We start from the raw sequence: 20,799 nt of genomic DNA, 5'->3' as shown, positions 1-20,799 counted from the left end.
CACTGATTTGTTGTTCGGTAAGCCTAGTAGATCACAGATTGATCACATGATGTCTTTGTTCAGACTGCTGCAGTACCGTGTCTTTTTCTTGGGATACCTTGGAGTAGGATCTTTTGTGTTTTGTTGATAATTATATTGTAGCTTGGTAGTACGATTATAAGGAGTATTCACATCAGCCTCAGAAAAATCCGATAGTCCCTCTGAAGTTTCTGCCTCAGTAGATCTGGAGCCGACATTCATTTTTGATTTCCTATATTTCTTTGATCTATTTTTGAGAATAGACTTCAGTGTTTGGGGGTCATCCTCCACTATGTTTCCAGGTATAAACCATGTTGTGATCATAGTCATGACGATCGTGAAGACGTTTGAATCTTTTTACGCTTGTTATTCCAATTTTGCCAGGTTATCCTTCATTTTTTCCTCCGTTTCCAAATATTCGTTTTAAAAACCTATTTTTTTAAATCTGTGTTGACAATGCAATAATTTAGCTGCATGTCTCGGTGAGTTGTACGCCTTCATGGGTCACTATCCACTCCATCAAGCGAATGGAGCAGTTCGATAAAATAGCATTCCAGTTGGACATGAAATCTTCATTATGTAAATTTTTATCATTTTCTATGTCTTGTATGCTATGAGGGAGGGCTTGTATGCCCGAAACGCGTAAGTGGTTTTAATATTTTTCTACTATGTTCTGAGTTAATAAAGGAATTAGTTTTTATTTGGGGGCTGGATCTATCCACGTTTTTCCTGATCACAGGACAGTTTTCCGTTTTGCCTCAGTCCATTTTAAATGAACTTTGGTCCAGAGAAGACGGTGGCGTTTTCTGAATCATGTTGACATATGGCTTCTTACCTTGCATTTGTGGATTGCATGGCAAAATGTATTCACAGACAATTATTTGTGGAGGTGTTCCTGAGCCCATGCAGTGATTTCCAGTACAGAATCATTCCCGTTTTTAATGCAGTGCTGCCTGAGGGTCCCTAAGTCACGAGCATCCAATATTGATCATCTCTTGTGCACATGGATTTCTTGGATTTCTCCAGATTCTCTGAATATTTTGATGATATTATGTACTGTAGATGGTTGGACTTTAAAAGTCTTTTTGCAATTTTACATTGAGGAACATTTTTCTGAAATTGTTCCGCAGTTTTTCGCAAACTGGTGAGCCTCTGTCCATTTGTCCATCTTTGCTTCTGATAGACTCTGCCTCTCTAACGTGATCTTTTTTACCTAGATGCCTAGCTGCCATCGCATTCTAAACAAGTTGATTTTTTTTGTGAAATGGTAAAATGCTTCACCTTTAACATCAGATTTTTTTTTTGCGATCTATTCGGAGTAAAATATGGGTCTGAGATTTGGAAATCATTGCATTCTGTTTTTATTTATATTTATTAATATTTTACACAACGTCCCAACTTTTTTAGAATTGGGGTTGTATTAGCTACTAGACAGAATGTATTTGATATTGATAGAATTCTGTGACTTTACTATATTCTGACTGTAGATCTAAGAACACCCAAAAATGAGTACTGTGTTTACAAAATGTATTTCCTGTCATATATTCCCTAAAACCTCTGCTCATTCTGGGTTTAGGGGTTCAGTGGGAAGTTGTAATCAATAAATAACAGCATGAGTATACATACAGATGGCTGTCAGTCACTGAGTAGGGCCTTCCACTGGACTTTAAACTAAGCACTAAGACATGGTACCTGCATATTGAACTGAATTTTTAACGTGATGGGTTCCATTTTTTTATAAAAGCAATTCCTCACACTGTAGTCCAGGTTCAGGAGATGCCATCACGCATTTTTTTCCATGATCCACTCCTCCTTTGCGTTGCTATAACGCCCGCTTGGTTTTGGCTCCCGATATGCTAATTAATGGCATCAGTACAGGGAGGAGGAGACCTCAGCTTATGAGAACAGCTCATCTTCTCCCTGGTTGTGAAGCGGTCTGCATCGATTGGACAGCATCACAGCCAAGGAGATGCCCACTGAGAAAAGCTGATGTCTCCTCCTCCCTGTACTGATGCTATTAATTAGCATATTGCTCACCAAAACCAAACAGGGGGCATAGTGGTGCAACGGAGGAGCGGATCATGAAAAAAAAAAATTTGCGAGATGGCATCTGCTTAACCTGGACTGCAGTATGAAGTATTGCTTTTATAAAGGAAAAAACTGGGTGAAAGGTCCTCTTTAAGTGATGGCTTATCCACATTATAGGCCATCACTAGCTGATCGGTGGGGGAGTACAACACCCTGCTGATCAGCAGTTTGATGTAGCTCCTCTGGCATTGGCAATACGTAGCACCGTCAACTATGTAGTGGAGGGAGCATGTTACTACAGTGGTGCACTCATTGAAGTGAATGGGAACAGCACTGCAATAAAAAGCTCTGTAAACTACACAATTGATAGAGCTATGTAGTTCCAGCATTGATTAGGCCACACTGAAACAGCTAATTGGCAGGACGTTCTACTCTGCCATCTCCAGTACTCCCATAGAAATGAATGGAGATGGAATGGCCACACACATGCCCGACTTGCCGCTCCATTCATTCCACGGGGCTGCAGGGGAAACGGGGCCCTCATTCTCATGATCTTGGGGGTCCCAGCAGTAGGACACTCACCGATCTAATTGTTATACCCATCCTTAATGTAACTGGAATGCCCTTTTAGGGACAGTCCATGCAAGTTCAAACATAAAAAATCTTTATACTCTGCTGTTTTGTTTACTTTCAGCCAGTGAAACCTGCAATGACTTTCACCCTATGTTCTTCACACATGATCGATCTTTTGAGGAATTCTTTTGTATCTGCATCCAGCTGTTTAACAAGACTTGGAAAGAAATGAGGGCAACTTCTGAAGACTTCAACAAGGTAAGAAAAAAAAGATACATATCATATAATTCTTTTTATTTCCTTTACCTCCCAAAAGTAGTCAGATACTAACAATCTGCCTTTTACAGTCTATGCCACCTTTTTTGGTATTTTTATATATAAAATATCTCACATATACATATGAATAAAATGGTGTTCAGCTAAAGATTCCTGGTAGATAACTTTACATTCTTATTCTTGATGCTGTCAAATATGTAAACAGTGGCTGATGGTGGATGTTAAATCTGGTGCGATATTAGACTGTCTAGTCTACGTTTATACCCCCTATTGGCAGGCTAACTCTGGGACAGAATTTTGCACTAGCATTTTGGCCACAGTGTTGCAAGTTGAGCTATGGCAGTTCCCAATGATCCCACTACCACTTAGGCTGAAAAAGTGTCTAAGGTACATGCATGCTGGAATTCTGGCTCATTTTCATCAATACATCTGCCATTATACAGTTGCAAGAAAAAGTATGTGAACCCTTTGGAATGATATGGATTTCTGCACAAATTGGTCATAAAATGTGATCTGATCTTCATCTAAGTCACAACAATAGACAATCACAGTCTGCTTAAACTAATAACACACGAAGAATTAAATGTTACCATGTTTTTATTGAACACACCATGTAAACATTCACAGTGCAGGTGGAAAAAGTATGTGAACCCCTAGACTAATGACATCTCCAAGAGCTAATTGGAGTGAGGTGTCAGCCAACTGGAGTCCAAGATGAGATTGGAGGTGTTGGTTACAGCTGCCCTGCCCTATAAAAAACACACACCAGTTCTGGGTTTGCTTTTCACAAGAAGCATTGCCTGATGTGAAGGATGCCTCGCACAAAAGAGCTTACAGAAGACCTACGATTAAGAATTGTTGACTTGTATAAAGCTGGAAAGGGTTATAAATGTATCTCCAAAAGCCTTGCCTTTCATCAGTCCACGGTAAGACAAATTGTCTATAAATGGAGAAAGTTCAGCAATGCTGCTACTCTCCCTAGGAGTGGCCGTCCTGTAAAGATGACTGCAAGAGCACAGTGCAGACTGCTCAATGAGGTGAAGAAGAATCCTAGAGTGTCAGCTAAAGACTTACAAAAGTCTCTGGCATATGCTAACATCCCTGTAAGCGAATCTACGATAGGTAAAACACTAAACAAGAATGGATTTCATGGGAGGATACCACAGAGGAAGCCACTGCTGTCCAAAAAAAAAACATTGCTGCACGTTTACAGTTTGCACAAGAGCACCTGGATGTTCTACAGCAGTACTGGCAAAATATTCTGTGGACAGATGAAACCAAAGTAGAGTTGTTTGGAAGAAACACACAACACTATGTGTGGAGAAAAAGAGGCACAGCACACCAACATCAAAACCTCATCCCAACTATGAAGTATGGTGATGGGGGCATCATGGTTTGGGGCTGCTTTGCTGCGTCAGGGCCTGGAAGGATTCCTATCATCGAAGGAAAAATGAATTCCTAAGTTTATCAAGCCATTTTGCAGGAGAACTTAAAGAAGACCTTTCACCAGAATAAAGTATCTAAACTGACTATACAGACGTGTAGAGCGGCGCCCAGGGATCCCCCTGCACTTACTGTTATCCCCGGGCGCCGCTCCATTCTCCGGTTATAGCCTCCGGTATGTTCATAGTTAGGCTCCACCCAGGGGAACCTGCCGCGGTCTCCTTCTCCTATTCTGTAGCGCTGGCCAATCGCAGCGCTCAGCTCATAGCCTGGCTATGAGCTGAGCGCTGTGATTGGCCAGTGCTACAGCATAGGAGAAAGAGACGCCGGCAGGTTCCCCTGGGTGGAGCCTAACTATGAACATATGGGAGGCTATAACCGGAGAACGGAGCGGCGCCCGGGGATAACAGTAAGTGCAGGGGGATCCCTGGGCGCCGCTCTACACGTCTGTATAGTCAGTTTAGACACTTTATTCTGGTGAAAGGTCCTCTTTAAGGCCATCTGTCCACCAGCTGAAGCTCAACAGAAGATGGGTGTTGCAACAGGACAACGACCCAAAGCATAGAAGTAAATCAACAACAGAATGGCTTAAACAGAAGAAAATACACCTTCTGGAGTGGCCCAGTCAGAGTCCTGACCTCAACCCGATTGAGATGCTGTGACATGACCTCAAGAAAGCGATTCACACCAGGCATCCCAAGAATATTGCTGAACTGAAACAGTTCTGTAAAGACGAATGGTCAAGAATTACTCCTGACCTTTGATCACGTCTGATCTGCAACTACAGGAAATGTTTGGTTGAAGTTATTGCTGCCAAAGGCGGTTCAACCAGTTATTAAATCCAAGGGTTCACATACTTTTTCCACCTGCACTGTGAATGTTTACATGGTGTGTTCAATAAAAACATGGTAACATTTAATTCTTTGTGTATTATTAGTTTAAGCAGACTGTGATTGTCTATTGTTGTGACTTAGATGAAGATCAGATCACATTTTATGACCAATTTGTGCAGAAATCCATATCATTCCAAAGGGTTCACATACTTTTTCTTGCAACTGTAGATGGTCTCTACTTTGACACTAAACAAAACGTTTAGGTAAAAGATCCTCCAGGATTTAACAATTGATGAACTATCCCTGGTATAGACCAAAATATATTGAATTGGCGAGGATCCGACACCCCACACCCTATCTGCTGTTATGCAGTAGCTTTATAGGCACACCTATACAGTTGAATCCATTGTGTAGTGGATGGTTACTGCAGCGCTTCCATTGATGGGAGCAGTGCTCCTATACAGCTAGCTTCATCCACTACACAATGGATAGAGCTGTGTAGTTACGGCAGTAGAACTACTCCCTAATTGCTGATCGGTGGGGGCATGGGGTGTATCTGATATATTTTTTATAGGCCATTATCAACAGTATCCTATTTTTTTTAAAACTATTATTGGTGTGTTTTCCTATTTTCATTACATTTCCAAAAGCAATGCCTTAAATGGGTTTTCCCGAGGTGTTAATACTGATAACTTATCCTCTGGGTCGATCATCAGTATCTGTTCGGTGGGTGTCTGACACCTGGAACCCCCACTGATCAGCTGTTCGAGAAGGCAGTGTGGCCTACAGTAGCACTGCGGCCTTCTTGCTGCTTTCCTTAGCCGAGTGACAACACATTTGTCGGTCATGTGGCCTAGGCGCAGCTCAACACCATAGAAGTAAATGGGGCTTAGCTGCGATACCAAGTACAGCCACTATACTATGTGTGACGCTGTGCTTGGTAAGCACGGAGAAGACGCCGGCACTCACAGGGGTGCTGGTGCCTTCTCAAACAGCTGATTGGCAGGGGTCCTGGGTGTCGGACCCCCAGCGATCAGATACTGATGACCTATCCTGAGAATAAGTCATCAGTTGTAAAATCTCAGAAAACACTCTTAAACCACATTTGTGTTTTTTTTTTTAAAGACCTTGACAAAAGTTTCAAGTTTAGTAACTTTCATACCCGAACAGTCTTCGGCCTGTAGTAAAATGTTATTGCCTATTACTGAGGTGCTTTACAGCCAAAATATTCATTAGGACTGGAGTTTTTCATTTCTTTTGATCAGATGGAAAATGGGCACAAAGCATTGCTGCTGAATTTCTATTCACGTTCATAAATCTCTAGGCTGTATAACGAGAATCTGCATCTCTCAGTAAATCACTCAACTGGCAATGAAATGTAAAATACACTTAATACGAGATGAAAGGTGCTACAAAATGATTACCAGCTCCATCCTGCCTCACACTTATTCCCTCGAGGTGCCTCTACAATAGAAATTAAAGCTAAATTTCAAACCCATGAAATTCACATTGTTCTTTAACAGTTTGGAAAGGAACCAGTTTTTGTTTTTTTTCGATAATTTTCTTTTTCTTTTTTTCAATTGCCAGGATTGCGCTTGTTGCTTTTTTCTTAATTTTTTTTTTTTTTTTTTTATCTCTTTAACCTTGAAATCAGACATTCATGGCAGTTTAGCAATCACAGCACACACACATTTTAATCAGTAATAGAGATAATATTTTCCTTATAGGCAACCTAAATCTAGTAAGGGCATTGGAGGATTTGCTCGGTGTTCCAATCTGTAGCCTGTCAGTTTAGTATGTAATGTTTATAGGGCTTGTAATAAACTAAAAATGTACGCTTTACCCAACTCGTGCATCAGCGGCAAGCAATGCTGTAAACAACATTAAAAAAAGGTTATGCCGGGTGTAATATATAAAAGGCCCTTTAATGAAAAATGTCTCACAGGCTTAAATCCTGAAGGCACTCTCTGCCCGTGCCCCTGTGACAAAACGTGCTGTCAGCTATACAGCACTGAAAAAGAAAATTAAGGTTAAATAAGGAAACACTTTATTATAGAAAAAAATTTAACGTTATAATTCAGTATAGCAAAAACACTTATGAGGCAATCACACCCGTGACCCAAGAACAGATCACTTCATAAATATGGAGCCTACAACAGTCTATTATATTCACTCACAATCTAAAAAGTATGTCCACTAACAATATAAAAGCATACAGTATGTGCCAGTACGGCATTATTATATGTTCATATGTTATATATTTAAACACATAGGTTAAAGGGGTTTCCAGGGTTTGAATACTGATTGATAGGCCATTAATATCTGATCGGTGGGGGACCAACACCGTGCACCCTCGCCATCGTTATGTAGTGGAGAGAGCTGGTTGCTGCATTGCCGCTCCCATTAAAGTGGATAGGAGAAGCGCTGCAGTTACCAGCTTAGTCCAATACACAATGGACGGCGCTGAAGCGGTTGGTTGGTGGGTATTTAGCCCCCACTGATCAGATATTGATGGCCTATCCTGAGAATAGGCATCTACCGGTATATTAAAATCTCAGAGAACCTCTTTAAGGCTTGAAGCCACATGTTAGTGACAACAAAAATGAACCTATCCTAATTAGCATACCCTATGAAAGCAGAAGATAAGAATTATTAATATGATGTAATAAAAGGAAAGAGAAGTGAAACCAGGAGCATTCAATAAATCAAAGACATAGAAATAATGACAGTCAGTGTAGAGGTATCTATTCTATACCCAGCCCCACACGAATGTCCAGGTGTCCTGCTCTGACCTCTTCACTAGTGTCTTTTATAATGGCGGAACCTCTTTAATATAGTTTACTTTTTCAAGTTATCCTCTATCCAACAGGCTAGGGGACAATTAAGTGATCAATGTGGGTCCGACCACTAGGACTCCAACCCATCCCGAGAATGTCCTCCATCCAGGGGAAGGGAACCCCTCTTTTCGGGATATGTAGAGTTGGACCCTTAAAGATCAGTTAGATATCCCCTATTCTGTGGATAGTATATAAGTAGAAAACTTGGCACAGCCCCTTTAATAATAGAAATTATAATCCCAAATGTAATTTCAGGGCAATTGTGAATGGATGAATTTAAACAATGACACAACAGGTACATTTTTAGAAATAAAAGTACAAGCTCGTATTAAACAATATGTAGCAGTATATCAGTAAAGACTTCAGGAACAAATGCAATACAAGCAGCAGTACAGCACATACCCAGCAATGCCGTAATCAACACTCAAGCCTATAAAACCCCATGGTTTCAGAGGTGTACGTAGCCTTTATGTAGGACCTGTCATCGCTCCTGACATGTCTATGTTAGTAAATAATTGTCTTCTACAGTAAATGACCATTTTGGAACGTATATTTGACCATATTTTGTTTACAAATGAATTGCACTGTATTTGTCAGGTCGATTCTCGACATATTTGCGGGTTGCATCCGATTCTCCTCCAGTCCAGACAGCATTCATGTAGCTTCAGCCAATGCCGGATCCAGACAGACGGGCAGGCTGTTCTCTGCTGGATCTCCCGAACACTAGTGTAAAACTAGCCTCAGGGTATGACCACATGGCGCGGTTATGTTGTGGTCATGCTGCATGTGGCCAACCACTTGAGGTTCCCACATAATCATGCTATTAGGGAGCGTTTTATGTCTGAGATCATTTATGGACTGCTAATAGAGCTGTTAAGAATGTTTGTGGTTCTTTAACATTTTAATAAACTTCAAATAGTGATGCATATGTGAAATATGTTAAACATACCGCAAGCGGCTGATCAGCTGTGTAGCAAATGCGGTCAGCAGGTGCAATAGGGTGGGCATGTTTTACGTGTGGCCGACCGCATGTACAATAAAGTGCCAGGTCAGGAACCGATTTCCTCCTCTTTGACTTTTACTAGGAAATGAGATGATTCAGTTCCTAACCGCAGCATGGCCACATCACAACTGCACTGTGTGCTCATACCCTCAGGCCTTTCACACGAGCGATACAGATTGTATCAGGATCTGTTCAGGGAAAAACTGATGGTGTTGCACGCAAGTTCAGTCAGGTTATCCTGCGAGTTTCTTCTGTCCAGATTGTATCCAGATTGTATGCGTTTTTTACCATTCTGAAGAATAACAAGCTACAATCTAGCAACCATCAGTGAAAAACACATTGCATACGATGTCTTCCATTCTTCAGACAACCCCTCATTCACTTCTATGGAGCCAGGGCTGCGTGAAAAACATACAATATAGAACATGTTGTGATTTTTTTCTGAATCTGCATGATGCTTGAAAAACCTATTGAAATGAACTGGTCAGGATTCAGTCTGGAGTCTGTGCATTTGCTACACGCATCGCATCCGGAGAGAGAACTCGCTCATGTGAAAGAGCCCTAACGTTGTCCAATCAATGCTGCCAGTAGCAGACTGTTTAGGGACATGCCATTGCTGCTAACACCCAGTTGGCAATAATAGGGGAATGGTTCAACACAGAGTTATATGAAAAGGTGCTCTCAAATAATTGCATGGACATGTTGGGAAAGGTGACAGGTGCTCCTTTACTCTTGCTTCATTCTTTGGAACAAACAAAAATATATATTTTGTCTTTGTTCAAACTTTCTGTAGAAATGTAATGGCACCTAAATATATTTTTATATACAGTAGCTTTTCTCGGATTGGTACAAAAACTGCAGATGCAGCTGAGCTAAACTTGATGGTTAACACTGTGACATGAGTCAAGTTTATCTTTGCTACATCTGTAATTTTTTATTAAAATACAGTTAATACCCCATAAATGGTTTCGGTCACTTCTGGATGAAGATCATTGTGTATTTTATCTACGATTGCCTTTGTACTCATAGAAAGCTATTATTTATTTTTAGATTTTTAGTGCTTATTGTTAGATTTATGATTATTAGAATTTACTTATGATGCTGAAAAGTAGCTATATTAACTGTATGTGACCGGTTCCAGCATGTCATAATTGAATATGCAGTAACATTTTGATAATTTAAAGGTTTTACTCCTTTAGGTCCTTGAAACGGTTTTCTAGGTTACAGATGCTTATGCCTTATCCTTAGGATAGGCCTGTGATGGCTAACCTCCGGCACTCCAGCTGTGGTAAAACTACAACTCCCAAGATGCACACTTGCTTGGCTGTTCTCAGAACTCCAATGAAATGAATGCAGGATGCTGGTAGTTGTAGTTTCACCACAGCAGGAGTGCCAGAGGTTAGCCATCACTGGGACAGGTCATCAGTATCACATCTGTGGGGGTCCTACGTCTTGCATCTCTCCCAGATCAGCTGTGTGAGAAGTGCCTAAACTAACACAGAGAATGTAGCCGGAAGTACAACTCTGGGTCGTGGCCATGTCGGGTTACTGTAGCTCAGCTTTTATTCAAGTTGCATTTCAAAAATAACAAGAATGGTAAAACAAAAAAAAAAACGCACCATTTATAGTACAGTATGGTTCATAATTCCCTATTGACTTACCACAAATCTCTGACTGCATTGAAAACACCACCATTCCCCTAAAGATGCTATATGTGAAACCACCCAAAATGTGTTACGTTTATAGTGATAATTCCAAATGTCACCTTCTTAGTTTTATAGAAACAATCTTCTTGAAGATGTGCAAAAAGGACCTAATCATCTGTGTCGAAATGACTTTTAACACCTCTGAACAGCACACTGATTTGTCAAGGTGATTCCACTTCATTGTAAGCGTTCTTCTAGCCACCAAATTCAGTCTTATTTTACTGTACATTCGCCGCAAATCCCTAATGTGAAAGATTCTTATAAAAAATACATCATGGTGCAAAATAAATATTTGAACACGACCCTTTAGCCTACATTTTAGATGAACACGGCTTTGGATTTTTCTTAGCACAAAGAAATGCAAATATCATAGAGCTTAGTCTTGTAATTCTTCTGGCATTTCCACTGAGAGAGCAGAAGGCTAGATAAGGTTAGATAGGTGTTAGCTAGCCGAACTTTTCACCACTGTGCATTTGAAGTGAAGGTTAGAAATAAAATCTATATAAAAGTAGACTGTACTCTCATCATGCTTAGTACAAATATAATACCGTATAAAATATTAAGTATTGTATAGTACAGCTACATTCACACGGCAGTGAAAAACAGACATCGCACGTCCATTTTAAGAACAATGGTAGTTATTTACACAACCGTTTTTTTTTGGACGGCCAGTGAATAACGGATGTCAAAATATAGGACATGTCCTATTTTGTCTGTTTTCATGAACCAACAGCCCTCATACATTTAAAGGGGGCAGTTTTTAACGTCCATTTCTTAAAAAGGCATTAGTATAAAAACAGACCTTTTAGCAGTTTATGTGATTGTTGCCTTAAATGTACGTCTAACTTCTACAGGGCCACAAAAGTTAAAAGTAATTTTAATTCTGTTTGTTTGAGAATGGTCCAAATTTCAGCCTCCTTTCATTAAAGAATTTCACCCCTCCGGGCCCCCCTGATTTCATGCTCCGATGCTCTCCCTTGCCCTGCGCAGGATTGTGCAAGGCAAGGGCTCTTTTATTTATCATAACACACTGCTTTTCTCCAAAAAAAGACCTTTGCCCTGCACAATTCAGCGCAGGGCAAAGGAGAGTATCGGAGCATGAAATGCCTGGGTGAAAATATGAGTATGTCTGGTTTCAGCTCTGAACCCGGACAACCCCTTTAAGTGCTTGTGTTTGCCCTTTGCAGCTGTATCTTCTTCTCTGTATCCCCAGGCGCAAAATAACATTAATATGTAGTTCCTAAAGTGGATTTTGTTTTACTCAGATATCGCCATTTAAAGAGGCTGTCAGAGTATTAAAAAAAAATCTAAATGAAAACAAAGCAGGTAAGGCATCAAAACAATAAAAGAATTTACACTGTCCCAAAAAAAAGTTGCCACCTGGATTTAACTAAGCAAATAGTTATGAGCCTCCTATTGGATAATTACTACATGGGCGATTATCTTTCAGCTGGCAATAAGTTACTTAACCCCAACTGGTTTCTTCTAATTTCTTAAACAACCATGTCGAAAGACGCATCTTGTGGTCGTGGAAAAGATGTTAGTCTGTTTGAGAAGGGTTAAATGATTGGCATGCATCAAGCAGAGAAAACGTCTAAGGAGATTGCAGAAACTACTAAAATTGGGTTAAGAACTGTCCAACGCATTATTAAAAACTGGAAGGATAGTGGGGACCCACCGTATTCGAGGAAAAAATGTGGCCGGAAAAAAATCCTGAATGATCGTGATCGGCGATCACTTAAACGTTTGGTGAAATCAAATTGAAGAAAAACAACAGTAGAACTCAGGGCTATGTTTAATAGTGAAAGTAAGAGCATTTCCACATGCACAATGCGAAGGGAACTCAAGGGATTGGGATTGAACAGATGTGTAGCCGTAAGAAAACAACTAATCAGTGAGGCAAACCAGAAAAAAGAGCTTCAATTTGTTAGGGAGCATAAAGATTGGACTCTGGAGCAATGGAAGAAGGTCATGTGGTCTGATGAGTCCAGATTTACTCTGTTCCAGAGTGATGGGCACATCAGGGTAAGAAGAGAGGCAGATGAAGTGATGCACCCATCATGCCTAGTGCCTACTTTACAAGCCTGTGGGGGCAGTGCTATGATCTGGGGTTGCTGCAGTTGGTCAGGTCTAGGTTCAGCAACAGTATGTGCTCCAAGAATGAGGTCAGCTGACTACCTGAACATACTGAATGACCAGGTTATTCCATCAATGGATTTTTTCTTCCCTGATGGCACGGGCATATTCCAAGATGACAATGCCAGGATTCATCGGGCTCAAATTGTGAAAGAGTGGTTCAGGGAGCATGAGACCTCATTTTCACACATGGATTGGCCACCACAGGGTCCAGACCTTAACCCCATTGAGAATCATTTTTTTTTTTTTTTAATTTTTTTTTGGTGGCGACTCTTTTTTTGGACAGGCAGTGTATAGTCATTGGCTCAAACCCAGCAGTGGCACGCCGTCATCATGTTCTTGGCTGCAGCGTTTATGTGCCACTGAGGAAAGTGATTGTGTGCACTGGTCACCTGCAGTATGAGGATACATCGCTTCATGTAAACTAATCCTGGCCACAAGCATCAGAGTGTTGGTGCAGGAGTTGGAGGGGTTGAACTGGTGACTTTATGTTATTTTATTGCTTTAACACCATCCCTGCCTTTTTTCCCCATTTTTTTAAATAACAAAATACCTTATGCCGTAATGCAAAATACCTTAAATGCACAGCATTTGCTCACAGGGGAAGTATGGAGCAGGCTTAGAAGCTGAGCCCAATCCATAGACAGTGGGTGCCATCTGTGTAATACAGCGGACACCCGCCCAGATTGGAAGATAACTCCTATCCTGGTTGTTTTAACTCCCTCAGATGGCGTGGTTAATAGCGACTGTACCATCTGAGCGGTTAGACAGAGAGCAGGGCCTTCCGATAACAAATAGCGGGGCTCCGATCTATTGGTATGAGAGCTTGGGGCCCTATGAAGGCCTTCAGACCTGTCAAAGTACTGTTAGTTGCCTGTTAAGCCAGGCCTGTTGCACGACCTATAAAACTTCCATGGACTCCATAGTATTCTATTGTAGTCTATGGTGCAAGCGAACAAAGTTCTAAGGCAGGCATGTCCAAACTGCGGCCCTCCAGCTGTTCCAAAACTACAACTCCCAGCATGCCTGGATAGCTTACAGCTATTAGGGCATGCTGGGAGTTGTAGTTTTGCAACAACTGGAGGGCCGCAGTTTGGACATGCCTGTTCTAAGGGGACAAAAAATTACTGTAAAAAATTGTTGTTAAAAAATAAGACAGAAAAATCTTAAAAATTCTAATCACCCACTGTCCCAATTTTAAAAATAATTAAAAAATTTACATCATTGGTGTTGCTGAATCCAAAAATGTCCGACATATAAACATATTTACAGTATCCTGTTTGCTGAATGACATAACAGAAAAATAAAAAATAAAGAATGTATAATTTGCAATATTTTAGTCAACTCACTCCCCCCCAAAAAAAAATAATAAAAAGTGCTCAAAAGTCGTATACCAGTATATCCCAGAATGGTGCCATTAAAAGCTACAGCTCGTCCTACAAAAAAGAAAAAAAGCTCCCACTCAGCTGTGTAGCCTGAATTAAGTGTCACAATATGGCGATGTAAAGCACATTTTTTCAAAGTCTTTTAGAAAAATAAAAAATAAACATAATGAGAATTGTATAAATTTGGTATCACTGTATTCATACTGACCTGCAGAATAAGGTGGTCATGTCATTTTTAATGCACATTGGTAAAAACGGAACCCAAACAAAATCCCCCTTAATTTTACCCCCAATTTTTTTTTCCTTTTGTCGTTTACCAAGATATGGTAAATTAAATTGTGCCATTAAAAAAAACTACTTGTCCTGCAAAAAAATAAGCCTTCATATGGCCATGTGAAAGGAAAATTTAAAAATGTATGACTCTTGCAAGGTGGGGTAGAAAAAACAAAAAATACAAAAAAAAAAAAATGCAGTTGCTGCAGCCATGTGTGCAAGTAAGCAGGTATGTGGAGGAGAAGATATTGGATGATGTGACTGAAAACTCTTAGAATGTCATGGTAAAGATGATTGAAGGGATGGCACAAGCAGGGTGCCACCAGGCTCGACACCTCATGCTGGGGAAATTATTAGATAGATGGTGACGGCTATGGAGCACACTGAAACAATTGTCCCCGGTAAAATGCTTGTGACTGCTTGATCCTGAAATTTTTCAGCAACCCTTTATCACAACCTAATGTCAGCCAGCAGCTCGTCTTCTGATGTTTCTTACCTACCTCTAACGCATAATAGAAAGTATTAAGATATGTGTAGCACTTTCCTTTTTTGCCTGTTGCTGATGAAAATGTCAGTGGGCAGGATGCCAGATGTTTATTCTGTTAACCTGTTTTATTATGAATTTCGATGAATTGTAAGCTCCCTCTGAGTTATCAGAAAGCTAAGAGCTGGTTTTATGACAGATTGAAAGGTAGACTCTTCCCAGCAATCAGATGTCATGGCAATGGTAAGCTATGGTCAGCCATATATTTTCCCTGTCAGTAGATGGCCAGGTCTGCCAGAGGGATAGCTGCTTTTTGGTCTGGCTAATAGACAAGCTTCCCGAGCAGTGATTGCCCTCGATGGTGTCCAACGCCTTACAGGGCATATGGAAAATGGTTGTCTTGTTGACACCACCGCTTAACTTGGCATTAGGGGTATTCCTTTCCCCCATTTCCTTGTACCTTAAAGTGTTTTTGTTTGTTTTTTGTCGTGGGCTTGATGTCTATGCAAAGACTTTTTTATATTGCATCAATCGACATTTTATGTTCTTTCACACTTTCGAATTGGAAACCTCATACTTTGATTACTTTCATAAATATATGGCCATAAACTCATTACTTCGATTCACTAGCCTCTAAAAATAAGTTTACAATATATTTTTAGGGTCCGTGCATGTATAGGAATAAATATCACTAATATGTAAGTTGGTACCAATGGTCAGGAGGTTGGGGTCCATCTGAAAACTACATGGGGACTTCATTGTGAAATGCTTCATTGTGAAAGTATAAGGCAAAGAATGATTCTTTTGTAGCAGTTACAGAGTACCAGTTCATCTTGGGTCCCATTCACACGGCAGCTTCTGACAACAGAATTAGGTGTAGATTCCATGCCAAAAAACCAACTGCGGCTGCATGAAGTCCTGTTTTCAATTGGAGGCCACGCTGCTGTTCATTCAGCTGCCACAACCCATTCTTGGCTTGGCTATAAACCATGGCCTCCCATTGAAAGCAGATCATCATCGAAGCCCAACGGCTTCTTGGTGCGGAATCTTCAACAAATTTCTCCTGATAATGATGCTGTATGAACAGTGGGTTTAATTTTCACTTTAGTTCACAAGTTTATTAATAATGAATAGTTGACTATGCTCTCCATAAATATGTGCCAGCCTTTAATTTCCTGCAGGATATGAGAAGTGCTGTTTTGCAATTCATATTTTAAACCTCGTAAGAGCTAATCTTTAGTTTTGCAGGACACGCTAGTACAAAGCAGTTGTACTACAAAGTCAGAATGTGCCATTTCTGTACTTTACTACAGATAGTGGGGAGAAGAAAAACGCTTTTTAGTTTTTAATTAATTCTGCAATTAGTTTTCTGCTGCTTACAACATATATTTCAAAGAACACACAGTAAATCCTCTTGCCTTATTGAGATAGTACAATTATTTTTTGTAGTAAATTAGCATTTCAAAGAATTTTATACACAGTCATTTCACCAGGACAAAGTTCTGTTTTCTGTACAAATTTCAGTGTATACATATATTAAAGCAGAAACAACAAAGTGATATTAATTGGCCCCAAGAAACATTAGGGGGTCATTTATAACCCCTGCGCTGGCGGTGGATCCGCCCAAGTTCTGTAGAGGCAGCGGCCACTACATAACTTTGGCGCATCCACCACCTTTCTAAATCTACGCCAGCTTCATTGCTGACGTAGATGTGGAACATTTTCTACTTGTAAAACAGGCATAGAAAATGATAAATGAGACGAGCCCTACGGCTGGCCCCCTTCCCTGCCCACACAACGCCCCCTTATTTTAGAACTGGCGTGAGGCTGGGAAAAGTCACAGATTGCAACGCAAATAAACTGTATGCACGAAAGGGGTTGTCCCAGTTTCAGTAAAAAAAAAAAAAAAAAAGTACAGCAATGGAAACTAAGCTGAAATAAACGTGTGCGTTGTATTTACTTAGTGGATTAAGTGCTGCTGCTCTGGTTCTCCCTGGCTGGGCTCCGTATACCCTGCTGTAGCAGTGAAATCACATCGACAACACATGACCGCTGCAGCCAAACACTGTCCTCCTTAGTGCACTGCCGAGGCTAGTGATTGGCTGCAGTGGTCACATGTTGTTGACATGACGTCACTGCTGCAGCTGATAAACAGAGCTCGGCCCGGAGAACCTCAGTGGTGGTGCTGGGTCCTCTGAGTAAGTACAGCTCACTTCTTTATATTATAGACCTTTCCCAAGTGTTGCCCGGTTTCTTACTGAAACCAGACAATAATTTTTAAGGAACTGTATACATTGCAATTATATTTCAAATACCAATACCTGGCTATAGGGCTCTGCAGGCTGCATGTTAGAGGTTGAGCATGTTTAGGGGGTACCCTCCTTCCTGTGCAGACCTAAAAAGGGAAGCCTACTTACCTGCTTCCCGTGAATTTTCAATTTGACGCTGCTGCAGCGGTGACCTGCTCCCCTTGCATCATATGACCATTTTTTATAACACAAAATGAAAGTTTACATCTAGGAGTTCAAGCGGAGCAGAGGCCGATTCACTAGCAATTACCTGATTGTTGATTACCTGATTACATGCAGCAATCATCCCCTCTGTATGGGGACACATGATCAGTACTGTGATCGCTCATCACCAGATTTACACTGGACAATGTGCTGTTGGCAATTTCAATTTTTTTTTTTTTTTTATTTTTTTTCTAATTTTTTTTGGTTTTAAAAGTTTTTATTTTTCTCTTCAGAAAATATACAGAGTAACAGTACACCAAAACAGTGGTGTAAATCAGTACCATACACAAAATCATATATGAGCATTACGTGTGTTATAGCACATGAAGGATTACGGATAAGGACCATTGCCGAGAGATACAGGAGATATTCAGCATGTATAGGTTATGGACAATAAACTAGAGCAAAAAAGAGGAGAGATTTATGGTCAAACATGCATCAGTGACAGGTTATCCACTCCCAAACTGTGTAGAGTATGCGTGGTACGCGTGGGGATTGGGAATGAGGTGAGGATTGAAAATACCTAAGCTCATCTTCTCAATCAAACCACTCTGATCATGCTCCCAGACCATTGGCATTACCCATGAAACATAAAAACAATAATAATACCCATAATATGGTCAGAGGGTGGATCAGGGCAAATTTAATGTTGTTGGAATCTGTATTTAGTCCAGGGGGCCCACTTTTTCAGGTATGTCAAGTGTGAGCGTGACTCCCAGGAGGCCATTTCCTCGAAACGGTGGATTTGGTCTACTTTGAGTTTCCATTGCTCTAGTGAGGGTAGGCTAGGTTGTAGCCAATGTTTAGGTACCAGTAGGCGGGCTGCTAACAAGAGCTGCTTAAAAAGGTAGGAAGGGGGCAGTGACGTTTTGTTGTTAAAGAAGGAGAGCAACGCTCCATAGGGGGAGTTGGCTATATTTGAAGCGCATATTTGGTTGCTGATCCGAAAAATTTCTGTCCACCATTTGTTGATAGCTGGGCATGTCCACCAGATGTGTAGGAAAGTGCCTAACTCACTTTGACATCTCCAGCATAAATTAGATGTGGGTCTAGAGAAGTGCGAAGACTTGATTGGGGTAATATACCACTGCGATAGGATCTTGTATCCATTCTCCTGAACTCTAACACATCTAGATGACTTGTGTGGGATTTCAAATATCGTGGGCAATATTTGAAGAGGGAGGTCAACACCGGTTTCTAGTTCCCAGGCGCGGATAAAAGCTGGCTTAATAGTTAACGGAGGGGATCTTAGTTTGTTATATATCAGAGAGATAGTTTTTTTTGGGGGAATGGGATTAATATTAAGGCTTCAAACCATGTAATGGGGCGAAGGAGTTCACCATTCATGTTATTTTTATGAACAAATGATTTAACAAGTGAAATGAGGTTGAAATCGCATGGTTGTGGATTTAGGATAGTTCTGATGGTATCATTAGTTGGAACTAAGCCCTGTGGTTCCAGGAGATGGGAGATTGGCATGGAGGAGGAACTGATTGACTTAGAGGAGGAACTTCTAGGACCGCTGGAGGATGAGCCAAGGATATCGCTAATTGTAGCAAGGGGAGAAGGGAAAGGAATGGAGCAGTGATTAAGATTCCACCACTTCCAGGCTTCAACTGTGGCTTTGATGATTGGGAAAGGTTGTAGGTTTGTTGGGGGAGGAATGGGATGGCCCAGACATAGGGCTCGAGTTGGCATTCCTATAATACTTTGTTCCATGGCCACCCAAGATTTGCTGTCTGTGTTTCTCAACCAGTCAATGACACGTGACATAAGGATAGCCTTCCCATATAGTTCCGGGTCTGGAAGCCCTATTCCACCCGACGTACGTGATCGGGATAGGAGAGAGTAGGCAAGTCTCGCTTTCTTACCATTCCATATAAAAGTTCTAAATCTCTGTTTTAAGGCAGAGTAATACGATTTGGGAATGGGGATTGGGAGAACTTGTTGGAGGTATGTAAGGTTTGGAATAATGAGAGCAGATAGGATATTTTTCCTTCCAAACCATGAAAGGGTTGGAGCTGATTTGGTGAGTTTGTCTAGGGCTGAAAATAAAGCGGTCTTTAAGGGGATGTAGTTGAGTGTATACAAGTCAGAAATAGTAGGACTGAGTTTCACCCCTAGGTAGGTAATGGTTGGAGAGGACCAATTGAAAGGGGAGTTTTTCATTAAGGAAAGTCTACGCTGTGGTGAAATTCCTATGCTAATGATAGTGGACTTGCTCTCATTGATCTTAAAATCTGAAACTATACTGTAGTTCTTTAGGTGTTCCTGAATTATGGGGAGGGAAGTTTTGGGGTTGGATGTCATTATCATGACATCATCTGCAAATGCCGCAATTTTGTGGTTCCTACCCCCTAGGAATAAACCTTTGATATCCGTATCCATTCTAAGCCTAGATAGAAGGGGCTCCATAGCCAGAATGAATAATAGGGGGGAAAGGGGACAACCTTGATGGGTTCCATTTTGGATTTGGAAGGGAGAGGAAAGGTCACCATTGACCATTACTCTAGCGGTAGCCTGGTTATACATAGCAAATACAGCCTTGATATATGGATCAGGCAGGCCGAAGAATGCTAAAACATGTCGTAAATAATTCCAATTTATGCGATCAAACGCTTTTTCAGCGTCAGTGCTGAGAAGAACAAGAGGAGTGGAGGTATGTCTAGCAAAACACAGAGCATTAATGACTCTAGTAGTGTTGTCTCTACCTTCCCTGTTGCGCACGAAGCCTACCTGATCCATATGTACCAGCAGAGGGAGAAGGACTGCCAAGCGATTGGCCAGTAATTTCGCTAGAATTTTAAGGTCAATATTCAGAAGAGATATTGGCCTATAGTTTGCGCATATCTTAGGGTCCTTCCCCTCCTTTGGAATCAAGGCTATATGAGCAGACGCCATATCCCTTGATAATGGGATACCCTGCATAGACTGATTGCATACCTTTAGTAGGTGGGGTAGAAGGTGTTTTTTAAATGTTTTATAATAGAATGCAGGGAGTCCATCTGGACCTGGGCTTTTTCCCTGAGGCATTTGGGCCAAGGCTATAGCTATTTCATCCATGGTGAATGGCGCTTCAAGCGATTGTTTTTGGTTAACAGATAAAGTCGGACAAGACGTTGATTTGAGAAACGCATCAACTAGTGAGGGGTGAGATGTTGGAGGAATGGAGGCTGGGAGGTTATATAGGTTTTCGTAAAAGTCCCTAAATTGTTTGGCTATCTTGAATGAAGCAAATACTGGATCGCCCTTGGGGGAGGACAGTTGGTGAATGTAATTGTCTGCCCTTCT

The 20,799-nt window shown here is 41.0% G+C and overlaps 1 protein-coding gene across 2 annotated transcripts in view; it reads left to right on the top strand.

Moving 5' to 3' along the window:
• Positions 1-20,799, top strand: part of ELMO1 (engulfment and cell motility 1) — a 548,072-nt gene that overhangs the window by 317,280 nt on the left and 209,993 nt on the right. For both annotated transcript variants that reach the window (XM_040433269.1, XM_040433270.1), the window contains one exon: positions 2,741-2,877. In XM_040433269.1, coding sequence (XP_040289203.1) covers positions 2,741-2,877 — 137 coding nt within the window. The remainder of the gene's footprint in view (positions 1-2,740; positions 2,878-20,799) is intronic.

The sequence above is a fragment of the Bufo bufo genome, chromosome 5, assembly GCF_905171765.1.
Source record: "Bufo bufo chromosome 5, aBufBuf1.1, whole genome shotgun sequence".
NCBI lineage: Eukaryota > Metazoa > Chordata > Amphibia > Anura > Bufonidae > Bufo > Bufo bufo.
This window is presented reverse-complemented; position numbering and strand designations above follow the sequence as displayed.